The 22,582-nt window shown below is 38.9% G+C and overlaps 2 protein-coding genes across 4 annotated transcripts; one reads left to right on the top strand and one right to left on the bottom strand.

Moving 5' to 3' along the window:
• Window positions 1–333: 333 nt before the first annotated feature.
• LOC134189411 (lysosomal-trafficking regulator-like) lies at window positions 334–20,869 on the bottom strand. Of its 2 annotated transcripts, none has more exons than XM_062657667.1 (52): window positions 20,786–20,869; window positions 20,645–20,730; window positions 20,435–20,573; window positions 20,268–20,352; window positions 17,179–19,274; window positions 16,611–17,113; window positions 16,459–16,543; window positions 15,987–16,047; window positions 15,802–15,926; window positions 15,283–15,743; window positions 15,108–15,219; window positions 14,807–15,047; window positions 14,401–14,549; window positions 13,671–13,937; window positions 13,286–13,462; window positions 12,942–13,226; window positions 12,401–12,593; window positions 11,703–12,190; window positions 11,560–11,646; window positions 11,151–11,236; window positions 10,954–11,086; window positions 10,774–10,877; window positions 10,643–10,717; window positions 10,351–10,406; window positions 9,490–9,872; window positions 9,338–9,424; window positions 9,032–9,166; window positions 8,697–8,906; window positions 8,566–8,642; window positions 8,103–8,291; window positions 7,903–8,045; window positions 7,467–7,569; window positions 7,349–7,410; window positions 4,606–4,664; window positions 4,519–4,554; window positions 4,430–4,465; window positions 4,292–4,378; window positions 4,119–4,184; window positions 3,947–4,053; window positions 3,728–3,886; window positions 3,599–3,665; window positions 3,152–3,308; window positions 2,951–3,091; window positions 2,795–2,898; window positions 2,627–2,740; window positions 1,982–2,515; window positions 1,824–1,922; window positions 1,598–1,740; window positions 1,444–1,535; window positions 1,217–1,388; window positions 745–816; window positions 334–676 (listed from the first exon to the last, which is right to left on the bottom strand). In XM_062657667.1, the coding sequence occupies exons 1-52, from the start codon at window positions 20,831–20,833 to the stop codon at window positions 592–594; spliced, it is 9,861 nt and encodes a 3,286-aa protein (XP_062513651.1). In that variant the 5' UTR covers window positions 20,834–20,869; the 3' UTR covers window positions 334–591. The 2 variants fall into 2 exon arrangements, with proteins under 2 accessions (XP_062513651.1, XP_062513652.1); XM_062657668.1 differs by having other exon boundaries at window positions 4,615–4,664.
• On the top strand, window positions 20,867–22,506 carry LOC134189413 (G/T mismatch-specific thymine DNA glycosylase-like). 2 transcript variants are annotated; one of them, XM_062657669.1, is made up of 7 exons: window positions 20,867–20,945; window positions 20,997–21,171; window positions 21,388–21,457; window positions 21,521–21,653; window positions 21,711–21,793; window positions 21,852–21,925; window positions 22,262–22,506. In XM_062657669.1, exons 1-7 carry the CDS (start codon window positions 20,929–20,931, stop codon window positions 22,379–22,381), a joined length of 672 nt encoding a protein of 223 aa, XP_062513653.1. In that variant the 5' UTR covers window positions 20,867–20,928; the 3' UTR covers window positions 22,382–22,506. The 2 variants fall into 2 exon arrangements, with proteins under 2 accessions (XP_062513653.1, XP_062513654.1); XM_062657670.1 differs by having other exon boundaries at window positions 20,868–20,945; window positions 20,997–21,141.
• Window positions 22,507–22,582: the final 76 nt, after the last annotated feature.

Genomic DNA, 22,582 nt, shown 5'->3' with positions numbered 1-22,582 from the left:
AATTTATATTGTAAAGAAATCAAATGCATGTGTATTCACCTAGACCTCATAGCAGTAGCAATATATTACTACTAATCGATAATATATTAATAGTAGTAATATAATACTATACACTTAATAATATACACTACACTCGGCAATTACCAGTAGTAATATATTACAACAGCAGTAATTTTACTGACAGTACATAATTCTCTATCTCTACTTTCTTGACTAGATGATGAATTTAATTAATTCTGTGTCGTAGTAAGTTGCATGCATTTTGAAATGTCATGACATCAATATCAATCGTGTGTGTAATGTATTCTCGTAATTGGAGACAACACAGCACAATTAAATTTTGCTAAGGAGATCAGTCTGCCCATATTGATACAAAACACTTGCTATAAGTAAACTGATTGCCACAAACACAATAGCTGATTGTACTGGCTAGAAACACTAAAGTGTATACTCTACTATAGTATAGTTGTCTCTTCTCAGTTCATTCTGTAGATTTTATGGAAATACGGAAATTACTGCCAATTGTATAACAAAATGATTTAACTAGCAAAGAAAGGGAAATATTCCCATCAAAAGCATATATTCTATTTCCTACATCCGATGTGATTTCCATGCTACAACAGAGCCCTCTGCTGTGCCACCATACAACTCTCGGCTACCTTCATTAAACACAACGCTATAACACAAACAATGTCACTTGTTGCAGTCATACTTTTCAAGTTTTGCCTTAGTGGTAAATTTTACCTAACAATAGGTTGATTGATTTCAGCATTGCCGATGTCAAACAATGGTGTAAGATCCCAGCTACTGAAAATCCTGTACCAACACAATCCATCAGCTTACATTGATTCAAAAATGACACACAGACTGTCTACATCCAACTGTCACAGTCCAAGTCAAGTCATAGTCTAAAGTCACTGCACACATTACTAACAAACAGCACAAGGTAAGTAATCAAATGTGTTGTTTACATGTATTTGCATCTTCCTCATACAATTACGGTTCTCTTTGCAAGCAAACTGAAAACTGAAGAGAGAATTGGGTTTGTTTGAAAAGCAACGACTTGGTCTGCTAGCTATATCCACTTCTATTAATTAATAAGTTTCAATCAACAAGAATAATCACCACCAACCAATTGAAGTATGGTTTCAACAACTGACAGGGCAAGCAACTCTACTTGTTGTTTTTAGTAAGCACATTGTTTCTATATACCCACCTTACTGTGCCTGAGCTAGTTCCTGCGGCCAGAACATTAACATTAATGCCTTCGGCTGCAGCAGAGTATTCCAGACAATGTATTCGTGTTGAGCAAAGTTCTATTTTCGAAACAAGAGAAGCATTTATTGACCACACGATTAGCTCAGATGAGCAATGATTGTCTTGACCACCTGAAAAGGAACGTTGCAATCACACAGGCTATTCACATAAACAATTGTGTTCTACCATATGCAACTGCTATGTCACCAAGAGTGCTGCTGATGGCAAGTGCAGATACTGGCTTAAATTGAGATGGAATAGACCGAATGTAAGACAATCTGCAAACAAAAATATTTATAACAGATCACTTAGCAAAATAACGTTATCCTTCATCTCATACCTGTTTAAGTCCCAAATGATACAGTCTCCTCCACAGCTTCCTGTTACCCACACACTAAACTCTTTGCATACAGTTAGACAAGAGATTGGGGTACGATGACCTGGAAGCAATGTGTACCAACCAGGAACAGACAGTCCTGTTGCCTGCATCAAAACATTACTTTATCATTGGTTCTATACATCTATGAAGCCTATATAACAAGTCCAGACAGAGAAATGTAACATACAGATTTGGGATCGATTTTAAGTTTCCAAACTGTGACAACTCCCCAACTGTCTCCAAACAGCAACAACTGCATGTTCTTTGGCACACCACAGCAAGTAATCTAAAGCATATTCAGCAAGTCATCACTAAACAAAGCAATCAAGACGTGACTGTTCTTACCAGCCATGTCTGTGGCCAATAAGGGAGACAGAATTCAGTCAGGCCTTTGAGTCTAACCCTTACTAATCCATCATAGAAGCCCCAACTGACAAATCCACGCTGGCCATCTCCTTTGCCACCTTCAGCAGGTAACTGAATAACAGCCATCTTTGCCGAAAGAGCCTCAAATTCTCCTGAAGGCAGTAAATGCAAACAGCCAATTGTTCCTACAAATGTCTTCCGCCACAGTACTCCTACAGAGCAACGTGTGACAAATCCCAGAAAAGCAAACTGACACCATTTGTCCTTGAAGTCATGCACACTGCTTGTGGCTCTTTCAAATGTTGGCTGCAGTATGTCACATCCTTCCATCACATCAAAATGGTCTGGTCCTCCAGCTGTTGAAAATCCAAGCTGGCTAGTTGGTGTACGTGCTGGATGAGAACTGTCAAACAGTTGCTTGGGAGATTGTCCATAACTTCGAATCTGCGCAGCCACTGCTTCACGATGTACTTTGTTAGTAATACTCTGAAGATCAACTGCACCAAAGTAAGTCTACAAATAAATTCTTAATCCATGACTATAACATTGGCAAACAAAAATATTGTTTTTAACAAATCTGAACATGCACACAACGCCAATTACAGCCACAAACGTAGTACATACACTAGGATGAAACACGTTGATAGCTTCAACAGCTGGATACCCTGTCTGTTTGTAACCAAACACGAGATCAATCCACTTGTGAAGATTTCGAGACACATACTCACATTCAAGAGCCTACGAAACAAAACCTACTGCAACTGCTGCATGTTATGACAGTTCTTCAAGTACTTGTCGATGCATGAGAATAAACAGCCTTGAGTCTCCACGAGCCCACGATGGGAGAAGAACATCATTTACTCGCTGTCCAGTTTGTCGAATGCCAAAATCAAATCCTGCATTACACATACAATCAGCATGAGTGCACCAACAGATTATGAAGTCTACCTTCAAGGTTCATAAGAAATTCAGGCAAATAGTAAAACTCTGGAATCATTTCTTTTACATCTGACGGTGACTCTGAACTAACCAATCGCCATGTGGATTCCATGTTGTGAAATGTCCGATCAGGAAGATCAAAGCGATGGTCTTAAGATTACAAACGTCCTACAAAAAACATACAACAAAGTCTGAACAAAATAAACAAACCTTGATAATCTAAGAACATCTTGGTGTAAGGGAAGACTCGAACAAGGTAGTGTAACACGACGCCACTGTTAGAGTAGTGAGAGCCATAGTGGTAAGGCAATGGCACTGTAACACCTCTTTCATCATCACTAGCCTTGTTATATTCATCTTCCAAAAACTAAAAGAAAAAGAAACTATGCAACAAATCACAACAAAATACCAACAACAAAACACTTGTTTGTTCACACAAGATATGTAAGATAGACTGTTAAGCCAACAATGGCTACATACGAAATATGACTAACTTGCTCCAATTCCAGTGTTGTGTCATAAAGACAGATGCACATGAGCACATGCACATGCATGTAAGTGTGCATGTTGCCCCTGCTTGTGTGTGCACACATGTAGCTGTGCACACATGTAGCCGTGTACACAAAAAACTATGTTGATACCATGTATTTAACTAACCTTGTAGTTAATCAGATACTTTGCCACCTTCGTTTCATCTTGAACTGAAATAGGCTTTGATAAGTCACTACAACACAACACTCATTTCAGTTGTTTTATCAACATGTATCATCAATCATCGAAGAATACCGAAATGTCTTCGAATTACTGAGATCCAGTTTCTCACTTTTGTAGTCTGCTATTGTGAATGGAAAGATGGGATATTGCATAAGATCGTTAAACGTCCGTCCAGCCATCTTATTCAAATGAATCAGATACTGAAAGTTAGTCATCAACCCCTCTTGCCATCTGCCAGAAAAAATTAGTGTCACTACATATGTATAAGACTTGAAAAGTTAATTAACAGACTTTCGTGTTACTGAGTATTTGAGAAATGACCCTTTCGCTTCATCTTCATAGTCAACAAAGTTTGGCAGTTTAAGAGACAACAAAACGCGGTGTAGCTGATCACGATGCTGACATAACAAAAATACATATAATTGTATTGCAACACAATCTTATCAATAAAATTAAATCATACCTTCGTATCTTCAAATGAAAAGAGATGTGTTTTGCCATTCAGCAGAAATATTTCTAGACCATTGTCCTTCAAAGACATAGCCATGTAATCAAAATGTAATGTATACACTAACATACACGTGTACAAGTATTATCTCTACAAACATGCAAGCTACATGTAGGTAAATTGAATACCAGCAACTGGTAGCGTCGACAATGAATCTCAACGACTACATCATACGTCCATGATATCATTGATGATGTGGCATCACCAGATAAGACCTAGTAAACACCTTAATGGTACAAGCTGTAGTATTTAGAAAAATTCCTGACCTTTGTTATGTTAAGATCAGGTTGCTCTTTTTCAACCTAATGAAGACACTAACAATAGAAGCTGTAGCAACCAGATAAAACCTACTCACCTTTGTTGCATTCAAATCAGTTTGCTCTTTCCCAACCTAATAACAAACTAACGCTATATGCTGTAACATTTAGAAAAACTTCCTGACCTTAGTTACATTAAAATCAGTTCCTTCCTTGTCCCCAACAAAATGCATATTTCCAGTTCCTGTCAGAGACGTCAGAGAGAATTTAGGACTACAGTATATTTAGGTTAAATACACAAAAATGTTTAATTAAAAGTACAAGAGTATTAAATTAGGTAACAGGGAAGCTCCAGCGTGTTAGCCAGCTCTCTTTCTTATGGAAAGCAGTTCATTCTAATAATGAATTAGTGAGTGGGCACATTCTGAATACTCAAGGTAATCTGTGGTGATCAGTGGACAATGAAACAAGGACAAGAATCATGGTGTTGTCCTACATGGACTTAAAGAGCTGGATTAAACCTTAACTTATGTTTCTTTATTCTTCTATGTTTATTCTTCTATAACTACCTATTTTTACTTGTTAGTGTATGTATCTTGTCTGGCCTAGAGCATTGTACCTGTAGTGGTATGAAACAAAATATATTATGTGTCGTGCTCAACCAGATCAGTCTGGTTTGTAAAGTCTATTACAAGTACCGGAAGCAAACCCTGCTTCAGAAGTACGTAGACCATCACGGCTGTCTAGAAAGAAGACATGACTTTACGAAGGATCCGAGTAGATCCCAGAAGCACTGTTTTCTGTAAGTGCTGCAGGTTGTGATGACCTGGAATAATGTCCAGCCACCGTGCAATACCTGCGTGCACTGTGCCCAAAGCTCCCAAGACCACCGGAACCACCAGTGTTCGACAATGACACATGCGGCTTATCTCCACTCGCAAGTCGCTCTACTTCGCCAACTTCTCAGCATGTTTCTTGCCAATGTTGCCATCAGAAGGACAGCTGATATCAATAAGAAAACAAGAGTTTGTCTTCCTATTTCTGAGACAGATGTCTGGACAATTAGCTTTGATCTTCCTGGCAGTGGGGATGGTGGTATCCTACATCATAGTAATGTCATCCATCTCCACAAGCCTATCAGGATGATGCCGGTACCATCTGCTTTCCACCTGGAACCCCAAAATGGCGACAAACATCCCAGTGAATGATGGAGGCCACCTGATTGTGTCGATCAGTGTAGTCCGTCGGTGCCAAAGCACTACAGCCTGCCACAATGTGGTTGACTGTTTCCAGGCCTACACTGCACATGCGGCAAGTAGGACTGACATCACGATGTAGAATCTTGCGCTCATAGTACCGAATCCGAAGAGCTTGGTCTTGAGCAGCAACAACCAGTCCCTCAGTTGCAGCAGGAAGATTCGCTGCCTTTAGCCATCCGTAGGTCTCTTTCATGTCCACAGGCGGTTGCTCAGTGAGACGGCGATACTGCCCGTGCATAGGCTTCCCGCTCCAGGACCGCACACAAAGAGAACTGCAACACGTACGGTAATGTCTCGCATCTGTTTCAGGCGCTTGCTCGAAGCCACCTTCAACCGAGATGGATGCATTCCTGTGTAAGTTCTGCGACTTGTCGTCCGAAGCAAGACTCCTCCACAGCTGTGCAGTAAACCGACAAGCCATGCGCTTGATTGAGTGTGAAGATTTTCCAGAGTCACACTCCCGTATCATCTGCATGAAAGGATCAGAACTGTCAGCAAGGTAACAGTTCAGCCTCACAATACAAGATTGATATGTCGACTCAATCTGTTGTACCCCCTACCCCCATCACTGCAAGGAGCATACAGTCGGTCAACGTCTGCAGCAGGATGGTGGACACCATGCATAGAGAGGAGCTTTCTGGTCCGTCGATCGAGCTGCTGCAGGTCCGTGCACCCCCAATGAATGACGCCAAAACCGTAAGTGAGAACTGGTAGTGCAAACCCAATGATGGCTAGAATCTTGTTACGACCATACAACTCAGTCCGGAGAACCACCTTCACTCTGCGGAAGTACTTACGACGAAGTCTCTCACGCATCATGCTGTGTTGAATACCGTTATACGATGAAATATTGGTGGGGAATTTATTTTGGCGGATTGACGGGGATTTTTCAGTGACTGCCAATATAAAATCTGCCATTAATTTGGCTACCAGGATATGCTGACGTCATCAGGCACATGGATCAGGTCGTGGATCAGCTATCTAATGGCGAAGTGGCAGTACGTCACGCGGATGAGGTCACAAGATGGTAGGTAATCGCTGCTTACCATCTGTTGTGCGTATGAATAAGGCCGTGAGACTATGGATGAAGCTGGACTGCACGTTCACACGGGTCACGTTCTTTGCACTGACACAGCAGTTCTTCATCACTGTGCAGTAGTTGGAACTTGGAGACCAGTGAGTTAGGGAAATGTAAGCCACAAACACAGCTGTCAATCACAAACTCCTCCATGACCACTTATGGTAAGACATATCAGTTATCAAACAACGATTTCCAACCGCCAAAATAAAATCTGCCAATATGCTTTGTCAGTCAATTTCTTAACAAACCGCCAAAATAAATTTCTGCCAATGTTTCGTCTTAAACGGTAGTCCTACTTGTACAGTCAGTGAATCATAAGTACATCATTTTTCACAAGCAAAAGACAGACAAGAGAAACCAAGCAGACAGACAAACAATTATAGTTGGCATGTACACAAACTACCTATTGGTTTACATTCTAAATGACAAGCTTTAGAGTTATGATGGAAATAAGACACAAACAAACAAATAAACACACAAACAGTCTAATGCCAAACAGACAAAGTATACAACAATACAAACTCTACATTGCAGATCTACAAAATGTGTTGTCTGTACATCTAAATTGCAGCACCAAACATATCTTACCAATCAACAGTTCTCCAAGTACACAGCTACCCGGAGCAATGTAGAAGCAACGAAACACATTTCTGACAAAATAGCAAATAAAAGCTATCAGTAAGATAGTAAAAGTTGCCACCATTACTTGAGACGTTCCATCTTGGCTATTGTGCTTTTCTCAATAGGCAACTCTCTAGGACTGAATCGTTCTTCATCAAACAGATACATTAAACAACTTTCCGCAGGTTCTAGAAACCAGATTAAAATACATGAGTACTCACTACTAGCAACAGCTACTGTATTACTGCATCCTTATGCTACATTTTTTCTGACTAATCAATGTCTTCACTTAGTATTAAAAATAAAACAAATCATCAAAAGTATTATGCTTCATACAAATACATCATATCATCAAAAGTATTATGCTTCATACCATAGACCTCGTTGTAAATATTTAATACTCAAATAGCTACAATGAAGACAATTACAGTACACAAGCATGCCTCCCCACATTTAAATCAAACTTCTATTTTCACTTTCATGTCCACCTAACATCTCTACAACAGTTAGCAACAATTTACCTGAAACCCTGTGTGTTTCCAAGTAGAACTTCTCGTCAATACTAACAAATGATTGTTGAAGTCGTCTACGTATCCTGTCTGGTCCTTCTGTAGGATCTAACTGCCAGTGGTTGGATGCTGTTTGCTGTTCAAACAGTGGAGTCCTAACAGAACCTGAAAAGTCGGAACAAGTACTGGTACAAATGCTGTTATTAGCTAACCGTTCATGTGCTGTTGACATGACAAGTTTACGCCATTCACCAGTAAGACAAAGCTCATCCTTATGTCTTGCATTTATGCCAGCCATTAACTGGTTCAGCAAAACACCTTGTAATTCAAACACATGAGATAATACAGTGTCAGCATCTGCTTTGATCTGTTTTCTCTTCGTTCCAATAATCTTGAATAAACTAAAAATAAATTCCATTCATGACTAACTTGCCACAAATAGGACAACAAATTAACAAAAACACCAAACACAAACAGACAGATACATGAACAAGAGGCAGACAGATACACAATAACAATCTGAAAGTTTCTTTTGCTTCACAAACAGACAAAGACAGTTGACAAACAAGTAGACAAAGAAACAAATAACATAAATACGTTTAAGAAGATACATGACAAAAGCAAAGTCAAAGATTAAAACATGACAACTTAATCTCATATTACAGATCAGCTAACTGTTTCAATGTTTTTCTGAGTCCTCCTGTCCATGACATCCTAAGTGTTTCATCCTTTTCCCTCCACGTTGATTCCACCTGCCAAACTAGATTACAAGCAACAAACACACATCTCCTGTCATTAAATATGACCTTGGCAAGAGTCCAGAAAGGACTGCCACGTAGTTCTGGAGTTGATGTAAAAACAGACTCTGTTGAAATCTTCTTGTGAATGACATCAGCTTTCAGAATATGGTCAACTATCTTTTCTGCAACTACTTTTGAATCGGGATCTTTTGCATACTTTAAAGTTGGATCTTCTTCAAAGAGATGATGAAGATACAAAAGAAGACGACTAGCACACTGCAAAACCATCGAAAAACAATCCATTAGAAAGCACAGAAATACTGACCAGATCTGTCCAATGCAAATATGCTGCTACCAAATAGAGCTACTCCAGTAAAGAGTAGATTTAATACATGGCTGACCTTTTTGCCTGTGTTGGTTGCATACACAGATGCTAGAATGTGTTTCAGATGAGTAACCTCTAACTGGCTGAGAACAGAATGTCGTAACAAAATTGGAACTTTAGGAGACAGTAAGTGGCACATCAAACGACCAAACTACAGACAAGGTAACGTCAAGAAATAAAATCTAATAGAAATATAAGAAAGAGCAGAGACACAAAGTTGGCAAAACACTACACAAAAACAAGCAGATAAGATATACACATAAATACAAACAGTACACAGAAACAGAAAAACAGAGGTCTGCCTTTGTGACTACTAAACTACCTGCACACGAACAGCCAACTCTGCAGACTGGACTAGTTGAATCCATTCACTCTTCCTGTCATCCACAGAATGAAACGAACGTGGATCCTTCCCAAATCATATTAAAAAATATTATGAAATATAAGAAAGCAGCAAAGCACTCTCTAGCTTACCACTATGGACATCATGGCTTCAGTCAAAATGTCCAGTATAACAAGAGCAAATGTTTCACCTTCACCAGATACATTCAGTTCTAATGCGGAGATGATGTGAAAATCATCAGCTGCAGTGCTGATAGTCTCAACATTATCACCAACGCCATTTACGTGCTTAATCTGTCTCCCACTCCACATTCCAAAGACAATCAGATCAACGGATTCTTTACACACTTGCTGAAAAGTTTTCAATCTGTATGAAAAGCTTTTTTCCATAAAACTGCTTTTTAAGTTGCTTGACACCATCTTTCTAGCATCTGGCACTCTGAACACGTCAAACGCAACCAGTATGACATGATAGAGAAGTGTATACAGCAACTGTGCTGACATATGATTGGCAGCTAAAAACAAAATATACAGTTCAGTAGAAAGTAAATATAGTAAGTGCAACATGTTATCCTTTTAACGTTTACACATTATGCTTAATTTGCGATATGTTCTAAATACATATTACTTATACCATATTTTGCACATAAATGGTCTGACTCAATAGAGTCTTTCCACAGGCACTGCAATGATTCATAAAGAAAAATGCATGTCATGACACTGTGTACAGTTAGAAGCAATTTAGTATATAGTTTAGTATACTATAATATATCACTGGAACTTACTACATATCAGGTTTACGTTAGTACCTACACCCTTTCAGATTTACCATAGCTAAAAACTCAAAAAGCTCACTGTAAGTTTTAGTGTCTTTGAGTACATGCATATGTCTTAACAGAATTACATTTCTGCATCAGTAAACCCACACAAAGGCCCAACACACCCAAAATGTAAATCTTTCTACTGTTAATTTGATTTAAGTGAATGACTTACTTGCTCTAACGAGAAGAGCAGCCAGTAACTCCCTAAACATGTGAAGGTCTCCTGTCCTAACAAACAACACAACAGTGACTGCAAATTACCAATACTGTTTTCCCACAACCTGATTGCTACTCGCCTTACACGAAACAACTGAACAGGTAAGAAAACAAGTACATCGTGATTTGACCATCAACTTAAATTAATAAAACCCAAACCTCGCCCTCCTAAGTCCACACAGATTATAACTGACTACAAAGTACACACTAAGATTGGGACAATTTAGAAAATAAAATTATCAGCTTACCAACAACAGCATGTGACAATAGCGGTACTTAGCTCTTTGAGCTCTCTAAATACACTCGTTATCAGCTCATCTTCCCTACAGTGAAATAATAATAAGTCATACATATAGTACTACTCACCCATAAAACTTACCCATTTTCAAGCATAGTCGAGCATTTGGCAACTCCTGACGTCACAACTCTAACAAGCCCATCACGGTCTGCCAATTTCCATAGACCAGAGACCGACAGCAACAACTGGTAAACCATTATAACATTATTTGCTTGCTAAGAAACTAAGCACTTGGCATACATAAGAATAATACAACTATACCTTTCCGATTGCCAGGCAAGTAGCATGAATAACAGGTGACATAAACTCTGCTGTATCCAATATTGTCAAAAGAATTATAAAGGATTCTAATCGACAGTCTGCCTCTGCTACAGTTACATCAAGAGTCTCTAAGCTAATAACAAGATATAAATAATAAAGTTACAAACCATCATACATACCATTGATGATTTACTTACTCTTCAATTGAGCCAACAGCGGGTAAACCAACAAACAGATTGACACAAGCAAAAGCAAGATCCAGAGTTGGCCTGTGTTGACCAATCTAAAAATATAGACCAAGAAATGTATGAGAAGACCCAGTTTAATTAACTATCTCAAACAATAATACTGTATTTCTTTGATTAAACACCGCACCGCGCCCTCGTTTAAACGTCGCAGCTGGAGCGGCATTTAATTGAAGAAATACGGTAGTAATAAATGCTGTCGTAGTAGGATGTATGTGGCAGACAGTTCAGCAATTATGCAGTTCCTAACCCTTTCTGATCATCGACATAAATGGAAACAATTTACTGTGATTGCACTGCATGCTTCTGTGTAATTTTCATAAACGTTAGCGACTTACCAAATTTGGTATTAAATATCTACCTGATTGGCAAGAAGATGAAAGCCATGAATAGCAGAAACCTTATCAAGAGCAACATCTCCACCACGAGACAAATAAACATCCATAATCTGTGTAAAGGTTATTGATAATTCACTACATATACCATAACTTGCCATTTTAGTACCTTGATAATAGCTGCACGATTTGTTTCAGACGAGTGATCAGCAAGAGGAAGGAGAAACTCTGGATTAAAGTTTTCCTGGAAAACAGCTTTGACCAGACAATCAGGAAGAACAACAAACTGGCCACGAAGAGTTGCTAGCAATCCAGTCGACATGGAAGCATCTTCATCTACAGAGGCTATATGTTCAGTAGCAGAATGTGCTGTGCCCGTCACAGCCTCCCAATCAAAAAGTGTTCCAGTGCCTTCATTGTATGTTGAAATGGAGTCCATTACGTCGCTAAATCTTGAAGATGTTTCAAAGTGACTCCCAGTGTCATCACTCAATTTCTTCCTGGGTGACAGTTTATGGTCAGATGGGTGTGAAATCTCTGGATCTGATAAGCTCCGCCGAACATCACTACTCTCACTTAAATAACGACCAACACGGCGACGATGACGACGATTAGGTGTGCTTGTTTGAATAGGAGACATAGGACCCAATGCTTCAGCTGATATTCAGAACGAACAACAATAACCAAACAGTAACAGCACATGTAGATACACAAACTAAGAAATTAGAAAACGAGAGAATGAGATGGCAGGTATAGAAAATCCACATGAGTAAACATCCAAACATGTAGGTTATAGGAAAGCCATAACAAGTATAAAGACAACAGCTTAGTACAAACAAAAAACGTGATAAAAAACATTTTACCCACCCAACATCTCAATATCCATTGATTCTTGTACTGTACCATGATGAACTATTTCAGTCTTATGGTTTGCAACAAGAAATTCATAAATTTCTTTCAGTATGGTAGAATCTGGAGGATTCATAAAGCTAGAAAGTAATTTCACAGCAACACTGGCAGTAAAAGGTAGCAAACTACGTTGATCCTGCAAAGCCCTTTCCTGTAAATAACAAAAAAAGCATGATGACAAACAGACATCAAACCTCAGGGCACATACAAAAAGATGCATGCAGATAAACAGACAAACAGGCAAACAGACAAACAGGCAAACAGACAAACAGGCAAACAGACAAACAAATAAACAACAAACAACAGCAGTCTAGCAGTAAAATAGCTGGACAGTTGAACTATATAGCTATGATTTATTGACACAAATCCACAAGTACATAACGCATGCACACACACACACACACACACACACACACACACACACACACACACACACACACACACACACACACACACACAAACAAACACACACACCAAAAAGGACAGATAATACACTCACTCGACAGTTCTGCAAGATTAACTCAACGATCTTAGCAGTCCTAAATACTGCCTTGTTCGAAGCATAATGCTGACAGTCAACATCAATCAAAGCCACAAGACCTTCAAAGAGCATGTTCAAAGTTGACTCGTCACATTGCATCCAGATGTTATTGTCAAGCAGCAAGTCGCGTAACAACTCATCATCAACCACACAGGCCTTACAGTAATTATCTATGGCATAGCCTTCTGCTGTTAGCTCATCGACTTTAATTACTGTACCATCACACATAACATCAAACAGCACCTAAATAGTCAAACTTAAGAAAACACAAAGATGGACTTTACTTAATCTATGCACTAAACCTTCAGCGAGCCCATGTCAAATGAGTACGATTGACTGCACAAGACTCGTCTAATAATTGGATAGCCTCCACGATCTTTGAAATCAGACTTGCAAACTGGATCTTCTTTTTGTAGAGTTAGTAGCAGTCGAAGGGCCGAAGACTGAAGTTGTGGTGATGAATTATTAGCACCAACCATCTAGTCAACAAGCCACAGTACGTATGTCAATAATATCACATAACAATTGAAACATATTTTACTATTCATTTTTAATTCTAACATAATGGATGACAGATCAACAAGCAAACAGGACAAGGAGGAAAGTAAACAATGAGTAAACAGACAGGCAGGCAAACAAACAGACAAAACACATAAATAGATAGTCTAACAGACGAGCATCTAACACCTTGGCAAAAAGAACCAAAAGGCAAGCAAAGCCACCAGTATGGTGTATTGCACTCCCGAGTCCCATCCATGTCGCATGATGTACATCCTTTACTTCAACTGTTTCTATACCAGTTGGTTCTGCAGCTAGAGATCGAGGTACTGTCTTTTGTGTGGCACGAAAAAAGACAGCAAACGCCGAAGAAATCCTGTCTCCTTCCTGAGACAAATGAAACTGGTAAAAGGATTTGAGACTAGCCAATGGAGAATAAAGAACCTCAAGTTTCTCCTACACAGTCATACATGTCATTAATGAATCGTAGTTAAACTTCTCATTTATATGTTGATATGTGATATGTTGCTGTACATAATATGTAACAGATGTCATACTTGTTACACAGTCTACATTTGACTCTAATGCAATCACAAAACATTGCAAAAATGGAATGATACAATTAAAAGCACAACCATACAGTGCTACAGTATGGCAACAAAGCAACACTAAATAAAAATGATCGCATTGCAATAATAATCTCCACATTATAAATACTACAAACCACTTATTACATGTGAGAAGCAAATCATAAATGATTTGATTTTACAAGCATTCGCTAACTAATAAGCCTCAACCAGTTAGTATCGTGGAAATCCACCCAATAATGTCAGGTCAATATCCCATAATTCTTTTCTCCCAACTAACTAGTAACACATTAACTAATTGACACTAACATACCAACACAAAATGTATTTACTTTCAGAATAACATCAACAGGCAGAGATTGTCCACTAAACGTATGCCCCAGACTGTCAAACCCTGCTCGATCAAAACAGCTGCTTGCAAATTCAAACTTGTCAGGACCACGAATGTGTATTGCGTTGACCTCATCTTTAGACAGCACACCTGAAATTATCAACACGTGGTGAAGTCAAACGCTGAAAGCCTATGATTTTAATTAAACAATTTGAAACGTAGAACACACAGCGGTTGAACAAATACAATACCATATACAAGTAGATAAAAGACGACATAAAAACAAACACATGATTCCTAGCAGGTTGGTTAGAAGACTCACAGAGACAGAACAAATAGATAGAAACGACTAATAAACAGATAAACAAAGTCTTCACATATAGTGCTGTACTACAAGTACAGCTCACCTCTAAATAGACAGAAAGTTCCTGATGACATCAATAAATTCTGGGTGTAACTCATAACAGGTAGCTTAAAGCTAGATGAGTTTTCCTTAATGGATTCACGTTCATTGCTGGTGAACAACGAACTCCGATCGACCTCTCCACCTCCAATACAACAGGTCATCACAGGCATTTCGTGCATGGCAGCCTTTGGACAGCCGATTATTCCATTGTGCATCGGTTTCCCATCAATATATATGCAAACCTGATATCAACAACAAAGTAGATAAAACAAACCAATAACAATACATATCTTTATGCATACTCGTGAATGGGGTCGCTTCTCTTTTCCTTGACAAGGAGAAATAGCTACAACTAGATGATGCCACTCCCTCAAAGACAAAGCATTTGGAGACGTCAAGCATTTAGCTCCCCATCTAGCAACACATCAGCAATCTCACAAAATTAAAAATACCGTACATCATGATTCTGCAACTTACCGTGAAACCACATCAGCCTTCAGTGAGTCCGTTTTCTGTACTGCTTGTAAACAAAATCTATAAGCTTTCCCCCCAAAACTTGCTATAGTAACCCTAGCAGATCCCTTCTGATCAGTGAGGTCCATCAATAATGACGATTTTCTTTGCTTTCGAGACTTCCACTTTGTACCCGTTTCTCTCAAATCATTAGAGCCTACTGTTGTCCATTCATTTTCATGATAAAGTAAGCACTGCTGAGGCTCTATATGTAGCCATAGTGACATACTGAAACCAGCAATGGCAGGAATCCAACTAATTGGTTTCAGAGGCAGCACCAATGATTCCATAACCTCAGACGAATTTTCCTTAATGCTCGTCGCTGCAGAGCATTCTTGATGAATTAATCCTTTGCCTAAAATCACACCACACGATGGCATATGACAACCATGTAAAGCATTGATAAGGCTTGACATCAACAATGCCTGTAAACAGACCCAACATTCAAAACAAGACTCACTGAAAGAATCATCTAATTAATGCCTTGAATGTCGTGTCATAATCATGATTACTGACAATGTGAAGAAGTTGCCATGTGTTGTTGCTGTCAATGTGATTTCGTGCGAGAACAACAAGAAGAGCAAGCACTGCCTCTGTTAGTCCCGACTCTGTCAAGGAAAGAAAACAAGAGTAGTAAGTACAAACACTATCAGTACGAAAAAAGATACCTTGACTTTCAGTTGTCGTGAAAATGACTTCAAACTCGGTGATCAGCACTTGTAGTAAGTTCTAGAAGGTCAAGACACAAGCAACACAGGCTAAATAACAAATGTGTACATTACGTGACCAGCTGTCCAGCAGTCGATACTTAGTTCATATTGTCTTTGTTTTTATAATCTGTCTGTATGCCTGTATATATTCATAACACTGTTTATTTTGAAACAAATGGCAAACAAACACAACATGTGAGACAGACAGACAAGAGAAAGTGTAACAAGAAAAGAGTCTCCATTGTTAAATTAACATGTCCCAACTGACAATCACTGATTTAAACAACTAAATGACAGTAATCTAGTGTAACAACACATCTACGTCTGTCAAATTGTCTCATTATAACAGCTGATTGTCTATTTGACAGTTCACAAATCTGTAAGCTGATAAATTTGTCTGTCTGTTTCATAGTTCCAGTAGTTTGAGTACCTCCTCGGAAAGTAGATTCAAATTCCATGCAGACGAATCTGCAATAGAGGTCAACCTTCCCAAAACACGACAAGCTATAGCATAGCTGCAAATAGACAACAGATATCATATAATGTTTGAATCTGCTCTGAAACGCAAACAAACCAACACACCAATTTACTGTTTCTTGACAAGCCTTCGACAAACATTGAACAACCACTTGTGTAAGTTGTGGAAATAATAAAGGTGCACCAACAGCACTAGACAAAACTTGACGATCAACTTTGCTTGTCACTTCAAACTCATTGATCGAAAGGTTGTCATCAGCCGCATAGCCAGAGAATCCTAATTCACTTTCATTTGAACATGAAAGATTGCCCGAACTTGAAAGAGAATCATCAAGAATTGAATCACTACTCTGCATTAATTTTGTAGTTGCCACATTTTCAACAGAAATCGCTTTCAATTCTTCAAGGTTCTTGTCTGTTTGGTCCTTGCACTCATCGCATTCTTGGTTGAATGACTGGATATCTTCCTCATTAGTCTGACAGTCTGATGGGAATGAAGCAATCGCCAAGTCAAGAAGAAGATTACAGAGACAACCAGCACCTAGTGGATAATGACCTACAAGCGTTACCAAACTTTTGGAATACTGCTGAATAATACCAACTGTATCCTAACAACAAACAAATAGAAACAGTAAACAAACCATTCAAACAACAAGCAATACACAAACATTACTGCAACAAAGTCCACGGATCGACACTGTGATGAGCGTGACATCAGCCTAAGTTGAGCCTCCACAAATGAAAAAATGGCACCCCATCGATATGATATGTCAAGTGTATAAGTTGCAGCATGCAATGTTACATCAGAATGAAACTCTTTTGATGAGTCGGAATCTCCTTGTTCTGCATAGCTTTTGTCCAATAACTGAGAAGAGAGTGCTTCCAAAATTCTCATTGCTTGACCAGCAACAACTCCTGGACCCGAAACTGCAAGAAACCTTTCAAACATGTAGTCACTTTCCCAGAGAAGAGAGGCAAGATGTCTACCAGCAGCTTCCTGCAAGCGAACAACTTGAAGGTCAAGAGTACTCAGCTCAACCATCGCTGTATGTGACAATGTAACATCTGAAAGAGCCAAGTTGAACAAAAGTTTCACTGCACCCTCGTGAATAATTTTCATCCAATGATTATCTTCGGCTTCAATCTCATTCTGCTTCTCTACAGCAAAATGAGCTAACACCTTCAGACAGTTGCCACATAGGCTGGTAACAGATAAGAAGTACTCCAATCTCTGCAGTGTAATCTGTCTAATGCAGTTGTATTGTTCTTGGATAGACAACATATCCAGAGACCTAACCAGTAATTCTACTGCACCTTTAATCAGATGTTCATTATTCACATTTCGGATTTCAATCATAGAAGTCCGTTTGGATGACTCAATTTCATTTAATTCTGAGTCGTCCTTGTGACATAAAAGTGGCAGAACGATTTCATTAACAATGCCATCAATGACAGCAGTTGAGTAACGTCCAACTAATCCAAGAAGATGATCAAACACTTGAACTGCAGTTACTCTATTAAGTCTTGTTAGTGTCTGTAAGTAAAGCATAAATGGCCGTGACTTCCCGCAAGCTGCCACATACGTGTTATCTATCATGCAGTTATCTAAGAACTGCAAAACAATGTCTTGTACTGTTGAATGAAAATCAGAAAAGTTTGTCAAGCATGAAGAAACAATGCGTGAAAAACGAACAAGCGGACGATATTGCCTCATGCTCAGTTCAGACAGAATATGAATCTGTACATGCCGACTGCCACAATTTCCTACCAGCGTCAACAGCATGTCAACAAGCCGTGGCCTAAGACTCTCCAATATAGATGTTGACATGTTGGCAACATTCAGAGATTCTTTTTTGTGGCGAGTCACTTTTTTTGCTTTTCTCACTTCTTCTTGCTGACAATAATGTGTTTTGGGAAGCAACATAAAGCTGAGCCGAACGAGTTTTACTAAGAGTGGAAGAACAGTCTGCCGAGCCTCTAGTAAACCAGATGACGATGACAGAACAGAAGCATGAGACATGTAAGAAAGAAGAGTCTCAAATGTACCCAATTTATCAAAGCATTTTATCACAAATTCAGCTGCAGTTGATGAGCAGAGATTTTCATTGATGCAAAAACTGAGACTCAAACAGCTTGCAATGCAGATAAACCCATTGTTAAAATAGGTAAGACACTCTGGTACAGTGCCAACACATGATTCTTGGCATGAGAGAACATCTTCAAGATGACTGTTGATTGACTTTGCAACATCAGTGACACATTCGACAAACTGCTTGAAAAGTGGTTGTAATTCAACTGCCGTGTCCCAATGTTTCAACAGCAAACCGGCAAGTGCAGACAGTACATGCAGAATAACTGACATGAGACTTTCTGCAAACGATCTTGTCATGCATACAGAATCCACATCATTCTCCTTGGTGTCTTCTATTTCTTCTGTATTTAAAACTCTTACATGTTTAGTTTTCTGATCCAACTTACTATGCGGCTGCTCAAGTGCAATATACTTGAACAGTTCTATTAACTTCCGAATTCCTGTTTCCACCAACTCTTCACGTTGCTTTGTCCTGTTTGCCTGTCTCACTGCATTGATGAAAATGCCTTCCAACACTGACAACATAACTAGACTATCCAACCAACTGTCACAACTATTATCACTCAAACTGCATTGTTTATGCTTCATTTGGATAACAAAGTGTGCCACAGAAGACCATTGGCCTTCAGCATGCCATAGAGATGACAATCGATAAGAAGGCAAAGAAAGTGTATTTTCTGCACAACAAAATAACAACGTACTTGAGAAAAGGGTATCGTGCATCTCCTAAATCCAGTTACACAATGAAAGCACTTTATCATTACTACTAAAGACACACAGTGACTGACAGTCAGACACAAACAAACAAGTAAATCAATAATGTAATCATAAATTGTATAATTAAAAATGTTTCCAATTGTTAAAATTTTTAATTGAAATGTTAGAGTTAGTGATGACATATTTCCAACTAATCTAAACAAAGTACTGAAATATATTGTGTTGTATAATGCACTATGAGTTAATTAAAAATAAAGCAAATTTCAGATTTGTCATCATAAACCTAAATAGCAGAAGCAGACTGGACATCTGATTGTTTATTAATTAAATTCAAATTTAAACAAACATCCTCCATAGAAAGTCTGTAGATTATGGTCACTGATAGTGATATGGCATCAAAGATTCCTGTCTGTGCCTGCATGACTGACACTAGTCCGATTGTCCTATGGTGTGGGTACAATTGGAGATTGGAGTAATGTAGCATCCAGGAAGACAGGCATGCTATCGTATAAAAAAATCACAAACTTTCTTGTCACTCCAACAGACAAAGCCAGCATTGCATCAGCTGACACTTTACTAGTGGCATGAGCATCACATCACATGAGTAGAAACAACAAACAGTAGTCACCAGACTGACTCTAATTAGTTGATGGTATATCTATATTCGCTTTCTTGTGTGCCCTCTCACATTTGAGAAAGGCAGTAAATTTCTAATCATTTGATGTTGGCATAATCAAGCTGTCCCCTCACTGACAACAACTTTAGACTTGCAATTAAATAATTAATGACCTAATTACTACTGCAAGACATCAAACCATTGACATGAGCTCAACAACAAGTAATTTACGTAATTTAAAAAAAACAAGATCTTGCATTTATTGTCAGCTTGTATTGCTTCTGACCAGTCCTTGACACTCTAGTATTTAATTGACTGTATAGTTTGAGGCACATACCTGATGGATGAGCAAGAGAAAACATAGCGTACGACTCCAATAAGAACGACAGATTCTCACACATTTTACTGTTGTAAAGAAATCCCTGACATCAAGACAAACCATTTGATAACATCACCCAAGCTAATTCTACACACAACTTGCAAGTTAAAACATAGCTCGCTCACAGCTTGACTGAAGCGATCCACAGCAGCCAACAGCAAGCGAACATCATCAGGAAAGCCACTGCTGGTCCAGTCTGATTTCAAACCACCTAGTCTGTTCACCAATTGCTTGCACATCAGCTCACCGACACTGACAGCATCACTGCATGACAATCAACAGCAGCACTAATCAATCAATGGCCAGAGAGTGCTGGAAAACGGTAAGAATGTCACCTTAGCTGGGACAGAGCTTCTTTGACGTTCGATTCTTGTATAGTTTGGACGGCATAAAGAAAACGCTTCAAAAGATCGTGTGATTGCTGCGTCACGAGAAAGTCGGAATCCGGCCACGAAATTAGAAATCGTCGTTCTTACCTCGTCGTGTTTGTGAGACAGAAAGTCGTCCCAGAGTTTTTGCAACATCCGACGGATCCTTTGCCTAACAAATTCTTACATATATCCGGGATAGTGAAGGCAGTGTTTTGGCCCGTCATGTGACCCTCCTTGGCCTTGGACAAATGTCTTACGATGGCAGGTAGAGTTGTGTTTTGACGTCGTTTAACCATTTGACTGGTTTTTGTGACAGTGCTGGAAAAGCCGTGGGACAACAAAGTGGGAATCCAGCAGCAGCACAGCGTAGAACTAGAAAGAGACGGCGTGGTGTTGATTCACAGAAGGAAGTGACCGTAGGCCTTCCTGATTATGTCAAACCAGCACTCGACATACTGTTTGTAAGCTCTGTTTATCGAAATCTCTGTGGGGTAGGTGGGTCGCGATCGATGAAAAGCACTCGTGTTTAGTAGGTAATAATTACCCGAGGCCCGGAAGTCCGGGCTAAGGGTATAGTTAATTAATTGATTATACTGAGCATGCAGTGTATTGATGCAGTTTACAGCATACGTTTATTGATTGTAGCCATAAATGAGACATGAGCTGATTGTAACAGTGTAAACTTTTGAGACATCTTCCATGTTTAGGTTGGAATCAATCCTGGTGTTACCTCTGCATCAGTAGGCCATCACTATGCTAAATCATCAAATCATTTCTGTTTGAAAACCTTCACTTGTGAATTTGATGGTTGCTGTGTATTGTGTTGCTTTCTTTTTTTAGGGCCTTGTCTTTATGAATCTGGTCTTATCCCTGAAAAACTGTTGTACAAAGACGATGCTCGTTGTTTGGATTATAGCATTGGTCTTACAAATATGGTGGCAAGAACCACTCGAGGCTCATCTGACTTGTCCAGGTAGCCACGTACGTCTATATAATGCTGAGAAATGATTCAATAGACAATCAATTACAGAGAAGAAATGAGAATGGGATCCGAAGAATTGAAACAGAAAGTGCAAGATATTCAACCAAAGATAGTGTGTTTTAATGGCAAAGGTATATGTTTCCTTGAAGTTGTTTCTTAGCAGCAAAACCAATCATGTTAATTGCATAGGAATTTTTGAAGTGTTCACAGGAAAGAAGTGCAAATTGGGACAACAATCAGAACTTTTTCCAGGAACCAGTGCGGTAAGCTCACTTTGACAAACACAATCAATACACTTGTGAGTGAAGTCACACAGCAAAATGTAGAAGTGAGTTGTTATTTGCAGAATGTGGAAATGAGTGCTAGTATTTGCCTCTAAATTTCACCATTGTTTACAAGTTGTAAAATTTTGTTATAAATACTACTCTGGCCATATATAGAGCACTGTACCTGTAGTGGTATGAAACAAAATGTACTACTATTATCAATTTCTTTTCTTCTAACCTAATTTGCTTGGTGACCCGGAAAATTATACAAACAATCCGGTAAATATAATAATAAATTGTAACAACAAGGAATATCACTGTTGTCGTTTTCAGGTAGTATACGTGATGCCGTCGTCGTCGGCGAGGACTGCATCTCATCCGAGAGCATCGGACAAATTAGAATTTTTTAGGGAGTTGAAGCAACTGAGAGACAAGATGGCCAGCTCGTCTTAGTTATTTATTAATTAAAGCTGTACTAATTAATTGATTAATTAAGTAAAAACTTTGCGAATAAGTCTGTTGCGTACAGTTGTTGATTGAACGGTATATTTTGACGAATTCTAATCATTTTAGTATCGTTGCCAGACTGTCATGATCTCGCTCGTGTACACGTACATTGTCGGGAGACCTTTCCTCGCCCCCATACATGTACGT

This window comes from Corticium candelabrum, chromosome 14 (assembly GCF_963422355.1).
Source record: "Corticium candelabrum chromosome 14, ooCorCand1.1, whole genome shotgun sequence".
Taxonomy (NCBI): domain Eukaryota; kingdom Metazoa; phylum Porifera; class Homoscleromorpha; order Homosclerophorida; family Plakinidae; genus Corticium; species Corticium candelabrum.
The sequence above is the reverse complement of the archived record's forward strand: the minus strand, read 5'-3'. Positions and strand labels throughout refer to the sequence as shown.